The following is a 19,418-nucleotide window of genomic DNA, read 5'->3' on the forward strand; positions in this document are numbered from 1 at the left end:
TCCTTGTTCTTCCGTCCCCTTTCACTTTATTCATTCCACCATTGCATTCATTTCTCATCATCACCGTCTTTTTTAGCCTAGCCGACATAACTAAGGGACGTAAAACTTCATTTAATATGACAAACATTACACGATTCTCAGTATATCTGCTGCGGTTTGACTATATCTTACTCTGAATTATGTACAATCACATTTTCTTAATAGTTTTTTCTGTTTAGTGTTACACAGAATTCATGCTTGCTTCCTTTTCTTTATACTGATTGAAGCGCTCAGAATCTATTAAATTCTGTGTAAACGTTTCCTTCATCGTGAAGTAAAGATCTTCGTTAGTACTTTTACGTATCAGCGTTAATAAGAATGTAACATAGCGAAAGTTTGAATGAAAATAGATTTTTATTCATATAGATTTTACGGGATTATATAGGCAGGTACACTCATATCCAAAATGATTGTCGCATATCTATAACTATCTTCTTGTAAGAATATAATATAAATGATTTTGCAAGGTACTTTTAATACTGATACTGTGTGTATAATCGGGAAATGTATATTTGTGGTAAATTTCATAAGAATTTAATTATAAATACGAAACTTAGAATGAGTAAAACAAAATGTTGCTAATGGACAAGACAGTTTTATTTTGGTTTTATTCTTATTTACTGCTCTTTTGACATGAAATTTTCCACATACATGTCTTTGCAGATTATACACATATTAACATTATAAGAAATACTGGGCGAATTCGTTATCAAATTATATTCCTACAACAACATTTCTAGACATGTGACAATAATTTTGGACATGAGTGTACATTAGTCTTTTATGGTAATTTTTATATCACTTTTATGGTGTATGTAAGCAAAAGAATTAATATGTATTACCGCATTGAATTTCAAATAATTCGCGACTACACTCGAATCCTTACTTTTGATGTACACTGACCAACCAAAACATTATGACCGCCTACCTAATATCTGGTATGTCCACCTTTGACTCATAGGACTGCAGCAGTGCTATTTGGCATGGAATCAATGAGACCTTAGTAGGGGCTGGAGACATGGCGTACCACATCTGCACACACAAGTCAGTTAATTCCTGTAAATGCCGCTATGAGCTTGGATTTGACGTTCAATGACACCTCAAACATGTTCAGTTAAGATCGAGTTTGTTGGGGGCCATTGCAGCAATTAAAATTCACCACTGTTCTGTTTGAACCACTGTAGCACACATTAATTAACCTTGTGATGAGGAGAGTTGTCTTGCTGAAAGATGCCATCTACAGCTGGATACATGGCCGACTTAACTGGGTATACATGATCAGCAATAGCCGGCCGATAGCGAGGAGTCATGTTGGCCTCCACGCGCACTACTGGGCCATGGATGAACATGTGAAAATTCCTATAATAGAGCCACCAGTGCCTGTCGTCCTAGTGTGTACGTCTCGAATAGCTGGTCCCCTGGAAGACGACGGATTCTGATCCGGGCATTGATGTGATGAAGACAGTATCGTGATTCGTCGGGCCATGCAACGTTGTGCGGTTGCTCTGCAGCCCAATGACGATGAACACGTACCCATTCCACTTGTTATTGATGATGCTGTTCAGTTAACATTGGTACACGTGTGGGACTCACGGTGCAGAGGCTTATATCTAACAGTGCACGATGAACTGTACCGTCCGCTGTTGAAGTGTTTAATATGATTGATATTGTCTTAGTGAATTTAATTGCTAAAGGCCACTCAAGTTTAAGCTGGTGTTAGAAAATGTACTATTATTAGGAGTCAGGTATATTACTGCCATTATTATGTTACGTTAATAATTATAGTGCCAATTGTGCCACATATTGCGCTTTATCCTATTGTACCAATCTTGACACACTACGACGTCTGACATTTTTAATCAGGTGTGGCAGGCTCACTCCTTGCCGTTTAATGCTGGTTGCACCATTCTTTTCCCATCTTTAAAAGACTTCAACCATCGCAGCTCGCGAACACCCCAAGTCTATTTCAGAGATACTCGTTTCTAGCTCACTGGTCATCACGATCTGGCCCCTATTCAACTCAAATATATATCGCCGGCCTTCCCCATTCTATACATAAAATCGAGTGAAATCTCTGTCACGTATGAGGAGAGATTCTGTTGTGCACCGTTACTTTTACTTCGGCCCAATGATTTCGTTCGAAAAGTAGCGGGGTGCTCAAAATTTTTTGGCTGATCCATGTAGTAACTTCATCTGTGATTACTTATATACAATAGTGTAAAGGCTGAATTGTTGTCAACTAATGGGACTGGAGACCGAGCGTGTTTAATATGTAGATATTGTCTTAGTGAATTTAATTGCTAAAGGCCACCCAAGTTTAAGTTAGTGTTCAAAAATGTACTATTATTAGGATCAAGTATATTACTGCCATCATTATGTCACGTTAATAGTTATAGTAAGGTGAAATAGATTATAATGGAATATCTAACTAAATCTATTGTGGCAAAGTTATTGTTCAAAACAAAATAATAATAATAATGATAATATACTGACTGTGGCGGTCTTCTTTCCTTCTTGTTTGTTCAGTGTTGACATTATATACGAGTACTTCATCTTGTCTGGTAATGACTTAAAAATGATCAAAATAAGTCTGAGGTTAATTTTCATATAAATAGTCTTTAAAAAATCGTGATTAGATTTCTGTAGCTGATTCAGGTTACTGTGTTTTCAGGATCAGATGAGACAGGCAATAGCAGCATCACTGAAAGATTACGACCCAAATAACCCATGGATAAAAGATGCACAAGGTCGACATACAAACTTAACTGCGATATATGATTGGCCGGATTTTGATTCAGATGAAGAGGTAAACGTTTTTGCTATTATAATTGTAATGGTATAATTACTTTCCCTCCCCGTCGTTTTCTTAAGTGAACCACACAATGTTTTTTAACGTTAAATGTTTTTCAGCACAACATGATCTGGGAGTAGGCTATATGGAATTTTATTGACTATATAGTTTTTTCCTTGATAAAATTTAGATAGTAGTGATTTCTCAATTAATTTGGTGCTGATATTGTCTGAAACAATTAAGTTATATATTTGTGTTGGTAAGTGATGAAATTATGAAGTTTTAAACATATATAATTTTTACCTCCTTTGTTCGAAAGTATTTATTTAATTTATATAATTGATATAAGTAACTTAAATTACGTCAAAGATAACTTACTTAAATGAGGTGTTCCATATTTTTACGTTACAATTTGGTAAGAAATCAGTAGTACCGTAATTCTTTAAGTATATTTTGTAGAGCTTGATCGTGATTTTATAGTGTGGAATATAGTGTTTCCAGATTGTTTGAATTATTTTCTGTTAAACATTTGTACTTAGGCATAATTCGCTAATACTATACCCCCAAGAAATATTCTCTATGCTTCGTAAGAGAAGAGAGTGAAGGGGACACCCTATAACATTCACGGCTTCGATTTGATTGTGAAATGCAATATCAGAATTGTGCTTTTACTTAGGCCACATAACTGTAATTTAATAAAACTAATGGAAAACTTAAATTTGCTATATGTAGTAATTTGATGCAAAAATATACGAAGAAGCAAATTAACATGAAGATTATCCAATGTAATCCCAATAAGTACATGCCAGTAATCATAGTAAGTACGAGTTTTTTAGTGCAATCCGTTTTCATTAAAAACGGAACAAATATTGTTTATGTACAATATATATTCTGAATCTATCTACAAACCTCTGTTTTTCTACGGAATTTCCTTTCCAGTTTAAATATGTATCGCAACAAGCAGTAAGTTTTTGGATACCCTCATAGAACTCTGGTGCCTGAGATAATAGTCAGTTATTCACTGTCATTTCCACTTGTTAATCAGTATCTACATACCTGCCGCCCAGGAAGATCTTCAGATGGTGGAAGAGGTGGTAGTCGTTGGATGCAGGGTCTAGACTGTATGGCGGATAATCAAATTCCTCCCAGTCGCGATTTGTCATGGACATTTTCCCGGCCTTCCTTGAACAATCAGACTCACTTTCGCACTTTACTATCACTCATTATATTCCCATCGTATACCTCATATGTCTAGCGATGAATATTCGGAGCTGTCATGTTTCTTACTGGAGAGTTGCTCGATAATCTTAAAAACACGTTAACTTTACACTATGAAGCGTACAAATTGACGTCATGAATGCAAATGCTGTCCAGTTTATACAAGAATTGCCAAAAGCCTTCGCGTGCAGTCATTCTCAAGGGCACGTGAAATTTCAAACGGTATTCACAAACAGCCTTTTAAAAGAAAAAATAATTCTCGTATATTGCATCAAATATCAGGCGAATAATAGGATTTGCATGAGGCACTTTACAATATTAGCATGGGGAAATTCTTTTGGATGGACCAAAAGGGTCTTGCGAGAATAGTTGAAAAGTGGATTATTTGAGTCTAATAATGACAGTCCTAATTTGTTTTGCTTCGAGCAGGATAGAATATAATGGCGAACTTTGTTCAAGGTGTGTTAGTAATTGTCATTTGATGAATGTGTTCGTTCCATGTCTAACATGTTTGATTTTAACGTTTATAGGAATCAGAGGTTAATCAAGCTCTTGCTGTCAGTCTTCTGGGAGAATGCGACAGACCAGGATGTTCGAGGCCGCGTGCACGAAATCCTCGCACAGGAACCATTCATGATTATTGTAGTCTTCGCTGTAGTAAAGCAGCTCAGCTAGGTACCGATGAAGATGGTAATGCATCTGTACATTTTTTCTTTCTTCTCGTGTTTAACAAAACTTTTAACAAAATATGTTTTTCTCCTAGAGTAAGTTCTCTGTATCGTAAGTTAATTTGTAATATATATATATTATATTATAATTGTTAGGTGTTGATAAAGCAAAGTATTAGCATAGAAAGTACCTAATTTGTTTATGCAAAGACTTGGTTCTATATAAATGAAGAAAACCCACGCCAAAATTATTGAACCTTTAATTGGTGCTTCAACATGTACTTCACGTAATCCTTTGGTTGGTTGTTTAATATCTCAGCTACGCGTGATAATAAGCAGATTTCCTCTTCTATAAAGAAATAAGGAAAAAGGAAAGGAAAATAAGCTCATAGTTAAGTTTCAGAATTATATGATCAAATGGCTGTATAATACTAAATTAGATATTATTTCGTTAAATACAGAATATTTGACACGACTGAATTTCTCATAATAGAAATCTGGTTACAGCAGTTTCTCGTACTGAAATTCATCTCGAGCGAATCTTAACTAAATTTTGTGAAAATCGTTGGACTCATTTTCAGTTTAGGCACTTCTTTGAAAATGTTGCTGTACTAAACAAATTTTAACAAACCCCAAAAATAATGTTTCACGGCGAAAATAAATTTTCGTCAGACCGAAAACTAATTTTCACAAAATTTCACTAATATCGTTAAAGGCACTTAAAAGGTAAATTTAGAATTTAGAACTCGCTTCACCTCATGAATTTCGTGTCGTATGAGATTTTATTATTTTCTCTTAAACTGATATGGCAACATAAGAACCACAATTCGTGTTACCGTGACAAAGTGGTCTGCTACATAGTTGGACAGTTATACTACAAAATTCTAAATTTTAGCTATGAATTTTTTACTCTAATAAAATAATAAACGAAATGTTTATAAGGAAATAAAAGTAGAAATCCCGTAACTGTAATTATAGATTTGAATTAAACGTTTTTACAGTCGATATTACTGTACTGTTTTTGTTATTTAATAAAAGTTCAGATTTGTGATGATGTCTTATTTAGTGATCATTTTCTTCAATACTTCACATTACAATTTTTTTTTTTAATTAATTCCTTCGTTGTGCAGTATTTTTGTTTATTTCTTTTGTTTCCTTGCTGATATTTTTGTACGAAACGTAATAATGGGATTATATCCATTTTATTTGGAGATACCAGGGGCACGATGGCTCAGTGGTAGAGCACTTATCTCTTGTGCATGAGGTCCCTGGTTCGATCCCCAGCCAAATAAATTTGTGTTGGATAACGTCATGTCCGTGGGTTTTCTCGGGGTACTCCCATTTCCTCCCACACTCACCCTACCAGTTCTTCCATCATTATTCACTTGCCTTAATCATTTTTCTTCTCTAGTGAAAAGGGCATAAACGTGGTGGGACGTTAAACTAAGAGATTTCATTTAATTTCATTTGAAGGTACCAATTTCAGGTAGCGTAGTGTTGTATCAATTGAGTGCCAGAATGATGCTCTCAGTACGTTTATTATTTTATTTTAAGCTTTGCCTAAAGTTAGTTAAACCTGAAAACTTAAACGGAAAATAAAGGGATGGACAGCCTAATACGCTTCATTGGCGTAGCGTTTTTTAAATTTCTCCAGAATGTCATTTTAGCAATTTTATGTAGTGAGTTCCTACTAAGTGGTAGTGAGACAGTTCGGTTTGCTATATATAAGGCTAATCACAGGATGAGGTGAGAGAGAATAATTACAAATGTTAATGTAGCGTCTTATCTTTGTGTTCCAGTGTACAGAGTGAGTGTTACTGCAGATTATAATATGGATTTAGTGATAGCATTGGAGATGTCTCGCCTTCAGATGATAGAAGATGAGATGAAGAAGAAACAACAGACTGCTGTAGAAGAGGGCTCGAACAGGTAATTATATGTGTATGGGTCATTCTCCAAAAATGGGGAATTGTGAGCTTATTTTCGAGGAAAAAAATGCTTGAGCAAATTCACATTTCTTTTTTACTTTGAATCATGTTGACATAATAAGTGTGTTCTGGTGGTTAGCAGCAGAGATTAAAACTCTTGTCTCACTTTTTTACTATCTTCTATATTTCGTACATTCCATAGAGCTGACTATATTTGGCACGAAGTTGCTAACAGTGTCATGGATTAGGCGTTAGTGGCATATTGTTGATTGTCAATATACAACAATATTCATTTACAGAACAGTTACAAAACTTGAAAAAAGGAAGTTATATATGAAAATGTGACCAACGAATAATTCTGGAGCTGGGTAACTTATTTGGAAGAAATAAATGTGCATTACATTTAACTGTAATTTTTAGGCCAGGTAGTTTCTTCCATTGGATAGCACATAAAGTATGGGACTTCTCTTGAAGTAAACAAATGGAATGTTTTTACCGTTAGTTCCACGGAAGTAGCTAATAATGTGTGAGTAAAATACTTGTATATTTGAGAAAACATATATATGGTGTTTCAAAACAACACTGATGTTTGGAAGGGGGGGGGGGGGGTGATTCCTGACACCAAGATAAGACAAAAAGTATATACCAACGTGGGTACACAAATGCTTCCTTTCGGGTTATAGGCTGTCGAAAACATGAAAAAATGAACTTTAAAGGTCCGTAGCCCCAAAACTATGGGACGTACCATAGTCGGGTCAAGACTTTACTTAGGAACTAATATGTGCACTATTCAAAAATACATGTTTCAGAATCCTAAGGTAGTCACGGAACTATTTTTGTGGAGGGAGTTTGGCTACCGAGATATAATTTGAAGTACTCATCAACTTCCTCTATAAAAAATGTTGCGGAAGTACCGGAATATTCTGGAACTTGGATAGAACACATACTAGTTTCTAAGTGAAGTCTTGACCCAACTACGGTAGGTCCCATAGTATTGGAGCTATGTATAGACCTTTATTTATTTTTTTTTTTTATTTTTTATTTATTTATTTATTTATTTTTTAATCGGCAACCGATAACTCTGAAAGGAAGCATTTGTGCATCCAGGTTGATTTATACTTTTTGTCTTATCTTGGTGTCAGGAATCACCTCCCGAACCTTGTCGGTGTTGTTTTGAAACACCTTATATAACTTCTTGAAACTCGTAGTGAAACCAAATTCTCATAGTAAAAGTAACTGTTTTCGAAATTATCTCATTTGTGGAAACTTTCACAAGTTAAAATCTTGAAAAGTTTCCTTCCACGACGAAAGCTGGTAGGATCTGGCAACACTTGTTTAATATCGTATCTCTCGTCCCGCTGTTGATCTTCGGCATCTGAGAATAAAAACGCTTGTGTTTGCTCTACCTCATAAATTTGATGAGGAACGAATTATTTTTATCAGTTTTGTTATTGTGTCCTTTACCTGAGGGGTCTGTCTATTATGTAAATCATCATTTAGAATTTTTTGTCCTTTTTTAATCTTCTGTAAATTCTGTAATTTTCTTGGTGATCTATGTGAAATTTTACGAACTGTATAATTAATAATTGGACTCATCGTTTTTAAACATCTATATTTTTCATATTTTTTTCCTACAAAAACTCCCAAAAACTACTTATTTAAGATTTATTCTTTCCTCTGCTTCAACTTATATCTTCATTTGTGCAGCAAGTATTTCATTGAACTCTTAATTTTAGCTTCACTTTTGTATCTTTATTATTACGTTTGTTTTAGGAGTATTTTTAATTTATTGTTCTCTTTCCAGCTATCTAAATTATTTGAATTTCCAAATTTCATATTTTTTTCCGTTGTTCTTTTTTCACTTTCTTTTCAATATCTTCGAATTTCCTAAATTTCCTGCTCGCTCTTCTGTAGATGCGTCTTCTGTTTTCTATCTGACTCTGCTACAAGATAGACTATTATCACTTTTTGAAGTATTGTTTTTTGATGGTATCATACGAGTGTACAGTAGGTTCAGATTTCTACTAGGTTCAGATATTGATTGATCATGATGAGCATCTTAAGGTAGATCTTCGTTTATTGCAAGTGACCCCGCTTAGTATAGTCGCTAATCCTCTCGTCTTTGGTGGGAGCGGGTCCCGGGTTCGATCCCCTGTGGGGACACCCAGTCAAAAAAGTCTGTAAAGCTTTTTCAGGCCAGCCATAGTTTTTCCTGGGTTTTCCTCATTCACACCAGGCAAATGCCGGGATGGTACCTAACGTACAGGTCCCAGGCCGCTTCCTTCCTTCCCTTTCCCCGGATAATGTGATCGCCGAGGGACGTTATCCCTCATACATTACCAGGGTGTCTGCAGGTCAAGAAAGTCAAGGAAATGTCAAGAAATTGAACACTAGATCAAGAATGTGAAGAAAAGTTAGGTAATGGCACAGTAGGTCAAGAATTTGTGTTTTATATTCCTTTGAAAAGGTACAAGAATTTCTGCGTTTATCTGCATCGATAGCCGATTGTGTGAAATGGGACTATCTTCAACTTTGCGATTCCCCGTATTTTGAGAAAACAGTTAAATCATTTGGTTGGAAGACAGACAAACTGGATGTGTTTCTTTCTAACGTTCTCCGTAACATAGGTGTGAATAGTGTTTTGACAACTATGTTTTTTCACCAGCTTTTGACCTTGTTTCACGGCAATGCTGCTGTGGAAAGAGGTTTCTCAGTATCTTGACAGAAGAGTCGCTTGTTGCTCAACGAGCAGTGTACTTAGCAGTTACAGCTGCAGGAATGATTTCGAACGTTGAGATAATTAAAGCAATGGTTTTGGTGGTAAGAAATTCATCATCTGGAAGACAGGAAGCTATAAATGATAAGAAGAGCAAAGAAAAGGAAGTGGCTGACGGTAAGAGAAAAGGCTGCACAAGAATTAAGTTTGTTAGAGATGATGAAGAAGAAAAGATTTATGCAGCAAACACATGAAGAAGTTGATTCTTTGTACAAAGAGAAATTACAAATCTAAAAAAGAAAATGAGTATGTAAGTGTGCTTAGTCTAACATAGATGTTCTGTTAAAAAGGATTTGTTACTGCTTACATTTTTGCTTAGTAATGTGTATTTTTCGTCGCTTAAAGTATTTATGAGATGAGTGAAGATAAATGTTTTATGCAAGTACAAATCTGTAAGTTACCATATGTATTGTGGTGATCTTTTTTTGTCACGGTACTGAGTTTTAGAATGTCATAAATCACTCTAATGTCATTTAGTAGAAGTGTATTCACAGAGAAAGAGTTAATTATGACATAATAACAAGTAAAGCCATACCTCATCCAGGATCAAAGTTAAAGTGTATTCTAAGAGTTAACACTGAGATGATAAAATTAGATAAATTAAATGTCCAGTCTTTATTAATTACAAGTTGCTAAGACAAAAGTGTAAAATACCTTTAGCTTTCATCTTAACTGGTCATTGGTAGGGGATTTAAAAAAAAAAAAAAATACCCTAAAATACTGTAGTACTTGGTCAAGAAAATTTGTAGACACCCTGGTGACGGACTACCAAGGCCATCGATGCCGAAAGCCCAGAAATTTAAATCATAATCCTTCGTTTATTTCAAGATCAGGTGAACGGGCTATAAGTATCATCGCTATTACCTCTTCTCTTTTGATTAGTTCTAAATTAATTTTGATAAGAAGGACGGGACCCAAAGTTTAAGGTAGATTCCGAACTACAGATCAGGATGGATAAACCCACATGTTCGGAGTGGAATTCGAACTTGCGACCCCCAATTCCAAAGGTTAATAACGTACTCCATGTTAGTCACTTCAAACTTAAACCAACAAAATCAATTTGGTCCCAACATACAACGAAAAACGCAAAAATAGGTAGCTTACATTCGTTGAAACGAATTCTTTTAAATGTAATAAAGATTCCCATACTATTAATTAAGGTTAGTCCACTCCATGCCATACTGTCATCTTAATGGACGTGAATAGTACACGTTGTGGCATAGAGCTGAGAAAATTCCAATAAACATAGCTGTACATCTTGTTTCTCAAGGAAGAACAATAAGCTAGTGCACACGATCTTCAGTTGATATTATTTACTAGTTAGCATTCTTGTTGACAGTGAAATAAAATGAAATGAAATATTTGAGTTTTACGTCCCACGATTTAGCCGGTTAGGCTAAAGGAGACGGTGATGATGAGTAATGAATGAAATGGTGGAATGAAGAAAGTGGGAGGAAACGGGAGAACCTCGAGGAAAGCCACGCACACGGTGTTTGTCCACCACAAAGTTCACTTGGCGGGGGCTGGGATCGAACCCGGGACCCCAAGCACCAGAGGTGAACGCTCTACAACTGAGCCACCGCGGCCCCTGTTGACAGTGAAAAGTACAACTATTCTTTGTAAAGTGCACTTTGAAGCTTACAAGTAAAAAATGTGACATGACTAATCTTACGTTTCATGTTACGATACTTCACAACATACATACACTCGCAACGCATAATATGGCATCTTCCCTCCAAAACAGCCGTCTGCTAACAATCTGCGCTACCAACTATTATAATATATCTAACTTCCATTCTTTCCATGGAGGTAAAATGATAATTATAATAATTTGAAGCACATTTGTTCTGAAGATAAAATCATCACTTTTGAAAGACAGGATGTTGTAGGTAGTTTCTCATAGTATATAGAATGCGATTATATAACATCCAAAATCAGCAGTATTAAAACACCACATACTGCACCAATGCATTTGAAAATGAAACGAGTTACAGTCCATGGAGCTGACATTTTAATGTAATTATATAAATATAAAAATAATCTTTTAATTCTAAATTGCAGTCTCAATACCGTCCATTTTTGTTATGCTTTTTCTTATTTCATTACAACTAAAAGGTCGTTCATACAAAAAAAACAAAAAAAAAAAAAAAAAAACAATGGACTAGTATCATGAAATGCCCCATTTCTGGAAAATACTGTAACTCATTAGACGGTTCGTATGTTTAGACTCCCAAGTTTTCCTTTGAGTCTCACCCCCTCCCCCCTAAAATAATTCCACATCGGACTAAAGTAACCCATCAGAAAAATTAGCTCAATTGAATAATACTAAATGATGCTGGAAGCGACCTTAAGCTTTGCATGGATTTACAATATGAGGTACACATTTAACCAAGAAGCCTAACCTCTCGTGTGTTAGTTACTGTGCCAGCGAGGACCAAGTATTGCAATATGTACTTGCGAGCATAGCACAATTACGGCATTTAGAGGATTGACGAAAGTTTTCACTTTCGGAGGGTTACTTGTCTTTTGAACTTCATCAATTCCATCTTTTCATTTTCAATCATATTCGTTTGGGTTTCAGCCCTAGGATTCTCCATTCTCACAACGGACTCGGCAATACTCCCGAACCTTCGAACCTTGTTCAATGATCGGCATTTAAATCAGTTGCTTTTTCGACGATCTGTATTTTGGCGGAAACAGGCAGCGTGCTTAGGAAGTCCCCCTCTCTTGAATTGTCCCTGATTTTTCACTTTCCCAGTGTTCACATACAGTTTGTTAATTCTAAACAATTATTACACGATTTACTGGAGGCATGTTTTTTTTATGTTTGTAGTAATGCGCAAGACATGAAAACATACTATGCTACATAGTAAGCCGAGATGTAAGAAATAAATTCATTTTACGCTGAATAACTTGCTGTCCTAATCATCAAATTGTTTATACTTTATTTGGTTATTTTCATTTAAAATCAAACTCAACTGAAGAACCTACCTCATTTTTTCTGGAGTCGCGAACAAGATGCCCGTCATTTGGTATGTTCGTTGTACTTTTTTAAAGCTACAAATTTAATCGTGATTTTCCAATTTTAGACCATTTTACCCTGTTTTTTAGGACATTCTATAGATCGTATATCTATTTTTTAGGTCATGAACTTCCGTTCCCAAGCTATATCATTTTTGTATGTGTGGCTTTAATATTAAAAGTAATATTTTTGTTTCAGCGAGGATGTAATTGCTGGTGGTTCGAGTGTTGGGGAGACAAGTGAGCCTACTTTAACAACAACTCAGGGTAAGTTTACAGTGTTTGATAAACGTAATAACATATTTATATAAGTCTAGTTGCTCTCTTGAAAATGTATTAGGTGCTTGAATTAATTATCGCTGTTGATTAACACAGGGCAGTAGTTGTGTTATTGCAGCACAGCGGACTGCGACAGGATATCTATTTGGAAGTGCTATCCTTGGGCTATCAGAGCACTATTTAATCTTCGAGTGAAGGGAAAAGAACATTTGTTTTTAGTGTCTTGAACATGGCGGGCTTTGCGCCTGAAAAATCATCATTTGCGGGAAGCGCTACTCTTCTGCTTCCATCTTTAGAAATTGCTGCAGAAATTTATCGTTTGCTAGTGGAGGCGTATGGAAAGCATGCTCTATCAAAAACAACGTATAGAGAGTGGTTTCGACGATTCAGAAACAATGATTTTGACTTGAGCGACAAAGTGCGTCCTAGTCAGTTGAAAAAGTTTGAAAATGGAGACTTAGTCACTACTGAAAGAAGATTCATCTCAGATGTTTAAAAAGTTGTCTCAAACTCTAATGTTCATGAATCAACTGTTAGCAAGCATTTAAAATCCATCGTAATGATCCAGAAAGTGGCGAAACTGGGTGCCACATGAATTAACGGAAAGACATATTGCGAAACGTTTATCCATTTGTGAAGTGCTGCTTCAAAGACATAAACGGAAGTCGTTTTTGCATTGCATTCTAACCTACGATAAAAAGTGGATTCGTTACGATAATCCCAAGCGCAGAAAATCATGGGTAAGGCCCGGAGAACCACCAACATCAACGCTAAAACCGGACATTCATGGAATGAAAATCATTCTGTGCATTTGGTGGGATCAAGTCAGTGTGGTTTATAATGAGCTGCTTCCACCGGGTCAAACGATGAATGCTGATCGTTACCGAATACAATTATTGCATCTGAAACAACCACTTCAAGAAAAACGACCGGAGTATGACCAGAGATACGACAAAGTGATTCTGCTCCATTACAATGCCAGACCGCATGTTGCAAATGTAGTGAAAGAAACTTTACAGGAATTGCGATGGGATGTTTTTACCCTACCCTCTATATTCACCAGACGTCGCCCCATCCGACTACCATTTGTTTCGATCCATGCAGCATGACCTTTCTGACCAACACTTCAGAACTGTCTAAGATATCCAAAATTGGCTCGATGGATGAATTGCCTCACAGAAACCCGCAATTTCCTATCGCGAAATACATTTATTACCCAAAAAGTGGGAAAAGGTAGCTGCCGAGGGACAGTACTTTCAGTAAAAGATATTGTTCTGTTCTTATGGAATGACAATTTATCATTGGTATAAAAACAGCGGGAATTAATTCAAGCACCCAGTAGTTCATTAAGTTCTGTGGATTGCACTGGACCAGGCAGAACCGTTAAGTTAGAGTGGTTTTGTGGAGGGGAGGAAAGATTCGTGCCACTTCGAAATAGGCGGATTGCACGTATCATTGTGCGTAGTAATGCACATGGTTCCTTCGCCCTAACATGATGTAGGCAGACCCGGGACTCTAGTACCTTCCTGGTTTCAGAAAGCTGCCGAATCGGGTTGGATCCTGCCAAATTGCGGTCAAATCGTTGATTTGCTTCCTGATGGGTTGGACGCTTCCTGACACGGCTAGAGGGAAGGGAGTTCACCTTAATTGCTCCTGTTGGGTATTAGATATGCCCGTAGATTCTTGAAGTCCCTTCACCAGTAAGTATAACTGGAAGGTGGGCGTCCCCCCTCCCCCAACCTTCTTCAGAATATTAGCAGCCGCCTTACAAGTAATGGGAGATATGTTGTTGGCAATAGAGTTAGCTTACCGCGAATCGTTTTCACCAGTAATTTAGTGGTAGGACGACATTGGTCTTCCGCGAATGAAAAATATCATAATTTATCTACCCTATCATTTCCTTCATTAAACATTCATTGTAAATGTTGAATAATTAGAGCGACATACTACATCCGTTTCACTCTTCCAGTCTCTTCACTATTGGTTTCTCCTTAATTTAAGCTCAACTTCACTCATCGTCCTGTGTACAGGTTACAAATGAGTCGTCGGTCTCTCCAGTTAACTCCGATTTCTTCAGGTATTTTCAGAAGTTTGGTCTAATTGACTTGGTCAAAAGCTTTTTGCCAATCGATGAAGCACAAACATAACCCTTCCTTTACGTCAAGAACTCGTTCTGATATAATTCTCATGAACCCAATAGCAACTCTGGCTCCTTTTCCTTTCTGGAAATCAAATTGATCTTCCTCCAACATTTCTTTTTTCTTATTTTTTAGCCGCGTGTTCAGTACGCGCGCAATAATCTTTCCAGTGTGGGAAATAAGGCTAGTGGTTCTATGATTGCTGCACTTCGTTGCTTGCTTTTTCTTGAGTAATGCAATCGGTGTAACATCAAGAAAAATAATTTGACAATTCTCCACTTGGGTAGATCTTGTTAATAAATGAAGTCAGAACTTTTATTGCATTTAGCAGATCTGCTAGTATGTCGTCTCCTATGGCCTTCTCTTCGCATGTCTTGCATTGCTTGTATTACCTTCACTTTTCAATATACTGGATCCTTTTTCATAATCATCCACCTCTTCTTCTGCTTCGATCGCAATATATTTGGGGTAATTCTTCTGATCATACATATATTTTATATATTCCTCCCAGATTCTAAAGATTCTTGGATGGTGAGTGACTGCATGACCTTGTTGATCTTCGATTCCAGACGTGCATATACTTTTGTTAGCTTTCCGTCCTAATTATTGTGTTTTCTGATACGTCAGATCATATCTCCCACGTCGTTGAAGTTCCATTATTTCTTCACATATCTGTTCCATTTACTTTTCTTTGGCTTTGTCCGTCTCTCTTAATTCATTATTCAGCTTTCTGTATTCTTTGATATCCCTAGTTTTCGCCCTTCCGCTTTCCTCCTCTTCTTAAGCATCACTTCAGTTATCCATGATTTTCTCGGTATTCTTCCTATCCTGCCAGTTATTATGAAGTGTGTCTAATAGAGTCTGTTTAATTTTTCCCCAACTGTTTTGTACTTTACCTGCCATATTGCCCATTGCACATATTTCTTTCTTCAGTCTCTTCTTTCACATCACTGTCCATAATATTACGGGTGTAGTAATACTACGAGTATTACATGATCCCATATTTCAACATGACATTCGGCTCGATGCTTCTCACCTATTTCTCGGCTGTTTATTTTTTTTTCCTCCCAATCTGTTTCCCTCTGTATGTGATAAATGTTTTAGCCAAAGGGTATATACTATATTTTCATGGTGTTAATACAGTGGAGCCTTCCTTAGTGAACACATCTCAATAAAACATATTCGCAATATGGACAGATTTTTTGTCCCGGCAAAAAAAGTATGTATTATGGGACAGAACCTCTCTCTTATGGACACAAACAGCCTTCTCTCCCCCAGCCTCTCGTAACGTTTTTGATAATCTTTTTATAACAAATAGGATTTATTCTCTGTTCATATGTATTTAGCACCGAAAATACCTCCTGCATTTCGAAAATAAATCTGCTAATATAATACAGTAAACAGAAAAAAAGAACTTTTTTCACAAAATGTCTTTCACATAAATCACCTGGTGAACCATCACACAGAACAGATGCAATTTACTTTTAGTATAGTCAATGCGAATTTTAAGGGATTTTTAAAGGAGGGTGGTATGTACCTGAGAATAAAATTACTACACAAGCAGTATATTTTGCATTACACGCCGATACAAACACATCTCCGAGCAATACTTTGGTTTCTTTGCAGAAAGGGATTTCCCCTTCATCGTCCTAGTAATTCGAACATCGTGTACTATATTTCGATCTTAGTTTATATTCATAACTGATATATATTCTGTATACTGCACACAATTACTATTTGAACTGTGAGTAATCTAAATTTGTGTGACCTGTCTAAACTAATAAATAATCATGTTCCATTGGTGTTCGTTATTCAGAGGTTTCGTTGTGTACATGTATATACAGGGTGCGGAAAAAGTCCCGAAATGGTCCAAATGTTAAATTGGTTTTAAAAATCTATCCACCGATACCAAACGCAACCCCCTATCCCCACACCCTTCGGAGGTACAGGGGGTAACTTTAAAATTTTAAATGGGAACATCTATTTCTTATTGCATATTCGGATTCTCCAGAAAAAGTGACAGTAATTTGACCCAAAATTGAAAACCGTGTCTTCGCAGATGGCGTTTGAATCGATACACAATAAAAGGTGGTGCAGCAAAACGTTATGAAAATGCGAACTGTCAGTCCCGTGCTCTGAGGCCGTATGGTTAGCGTACTGGCTTAACGGAGTCAGAGGTTGCGAGTTCGATCCGCGTTCAAGGCAATCTTTTTTTCTTTTATTTCCCCAAATAAATTTCATATGTTTTAACCTCAATTAATACTTTTTTGAAGTTACATAGAATACAAATTTTGATTATTGTTTTGCAAACTAGCTTTATGAAGTAGTTCTTAGTAATAGGGTTACTTACAACAAAAATAAACCATTTTTGTCGCCATTTGCATTTTCTTGCAAATATAGACAAATACATTATTTTTTTATCGAAGTTAAAATGCATGAATTCATTATTTGGGTGTAGGAAAATCACATAAAGATGTTACTCTGTGCGGGAATCGAACTCAAGACCTCTGGTTCCACAGTCCAGTACGCTAACCGCATGGTCACAGAGCACGATGCCGAGATACCACATTTTCATAACGTTTTGTGTTCCTTTTTTGTGTGTGTGTCGATTCAAATGCGATCCGTGAAGGCACTGTTTTCAATTTTGGTTAAATCATTGTCACTTTTTCTGGAGAATCGAAATGTGCAATAAAAAATTGGGGTTTCCTTTTAAAATTTTAAAGTTACCCCCGTACCCCGAAGGGGGTGGGGATAGGGGGTTGTGTTTAGTATCATTAGACAGCTTTTTCAAAACTATTTAACACGTGTTATTTTTGTTTTGCTGATCTTTATACTTCGCGAGATATTGGATCGTTCCGGGACTTCTTCCGCACCCTGTATATATATATATATATATATATATATATATATATATATATATATATATATATATATATATATATATATATATAAGAAATCTCCCGATTCTATTGAAATTCCACCTCAAAATGTCTGTAGTAGTAGTGGTTTGTAGATTATCGAACAACAAGTGTAGTTGTATGTATGAATCCATAGTGTGTGGATCACAATGTATGTATGAATCCATAGTGTGTGGATCACAATGTATGCATGAATCCATAGTATGTGGATCACAATGTGTTTTAACGAATTCATGACTCCGCGAACGTATGATGTCTAATTAAAGTTACTTCGAGTGTAGTCATATGGAGAAACTATAAGAGGCCGTATGATCGTTCCGCAAAATTGCTCGTGTGCTTATGACGTGTGTTCCATTGGTGATATACTCGATTGGAGGCAGAAGGTTCTCAAAAGTCATGCTCACGTTATGCTGACGTGACGCACCGGAGAGGGCCTCTATAGAAAGCTCGTACTGGCCCCTCATTAACTGCCAGTACAGTCAGTCACGTGACTCCCCGTGTAATCGTGTAAATTCTGTACAGCCGATTATTATATAAAGACCTATGTCCTCACGTTCCTATCATACGATTATCCTTAACACTACCGAGAACGTTAGCCATGTTGGCATTCCTGGTAATGAGCAGGCGGATTCTGTGGCAGAAGATGCAGATCTTCAAGGTGTTGCACTCATGACGCCCCTGCCTTGCACTGATTTTTACGCGGTGTTGACATCTCGTCGTCTTCAACAATGGCAGTCGGAATGGGATCTTGCACATGTCAACAAATTGCATGCCATTAAACCACGCCTCGGAGTCTGTACCTGTAGTTCCCGACAGTCTGGTCGCGAAGAAATAGTTTTAACTCGACTGCGTATTGGGCACAGTCATATAACGCATGCATATCTTTTACGTGGAGTTCCAGAATGTGTTTTATGTGGAGACGTTTTATCTATTCGTCATCTTGTCGCTTGCCCCCTTCTGACTCGGCATCGACAACGTTACAAGCTTGTGAAAGAGCTACACTTGCTGCTTGGTGACAACACACGTTTTCTTCACGGACTGCTGCTATTTTTGCAAGAGCTCCAGATTTTGCATGCCATTTAATTTTAACTTCTATGTGGATGTATTTTCTCGTATTTTAGTTAACTTATTCCTAGTTTTACTATTGTGGATTTTGTGTTTCATTTGTTTTTATGATTAACTCAGGTCTTTGTATGGGTGCAAAACGACCTAACTGTTGACGCAACCAGACAGTCTCTTATTCTACTCTACTCTGCTACCGAGAACGTCTTTGGTGGCATGTAGAGTCTGCAATGAAAAGGGCAATGGAGGACAGGGACGTTCAGCGGTAAAAATAGTAGTTTCTGTCTCGATAGAGTGATGGCCGAGTGTGTGTGTGTGACCGTAGGTGTACAGGTAAGTGGCAGAATTCATTGTGTACTCGACATCGGGACTCATACCTTTCATTCTGATATGCAAGCAGTAAGCTACATATCCCGTTCACCTTGGATTTCTATCTCTGACGTCGTTAATTCTGTCCTTCCAATCTTATGTAGACACTTTGCGGGACCTCGTCTTTCACCAGGATCACGCATGTCCCCGTACCGTCAGGGCAACCCGTGTACTTTTACTAAATCTCCGGATGTAAGTCCTAACGAACACG

The 19,418-nt window shown here is 36.8% G+C and overlaps 1 protein-coding gene across 5 annotated transcripts in view; it reads left to right on the forward strand.

Annotated features, from left to right (window-relative positions):
- Window positions 1-19,418, forward strand: part of LOC145674929 (ankyrin repeat and IBR domain-containing protein 1-like) — a 124,356-nt gene that overhangs the window by 97,998 nt on the left and 6,940 nt on the right. For 4 of the 5 annotated variants that reach the window (XM_081745187.1, XM_081745195.1, XM_081745205.1 and 1 more), the window contains 4 exons: window positions 2,711-2,845; window positions 4,579-4,738; window positions 6,516-6,645; window positions 12,641-12,708. In XM_081745187.1, the coding sequence (XP_081601313.1) occupies window positions 2,711-2,845; window positions 4,579-4,738; window positions 6,516-6,645; window positions 12,641-12,708 (493 nt within the window). The remainder of the gene's footprint in view (window positions 1-2,710; window positions 2,846-4,578; window positions 4,739-6,515; window positions 6,646-12,640; window positions 12,709-19,418) is intronic. The other variant, XM_081745201.1, reaches the window with a different exon arrangement.

The sequence above is a fragment of the Thermobia domestica genome, chromosome 2, assembly GCF_964235325.1.
Source record: "Thermobia domestica chromosome 2, izTheDome1.hap1.1, whole genome shotgun sequence".
Lineage (NCBI taxonomy): Eukaryota > Metazoa > Arthropoda > Insecta > Zygentoma > Lepismatidae > Thermobia > Thermobia domestica.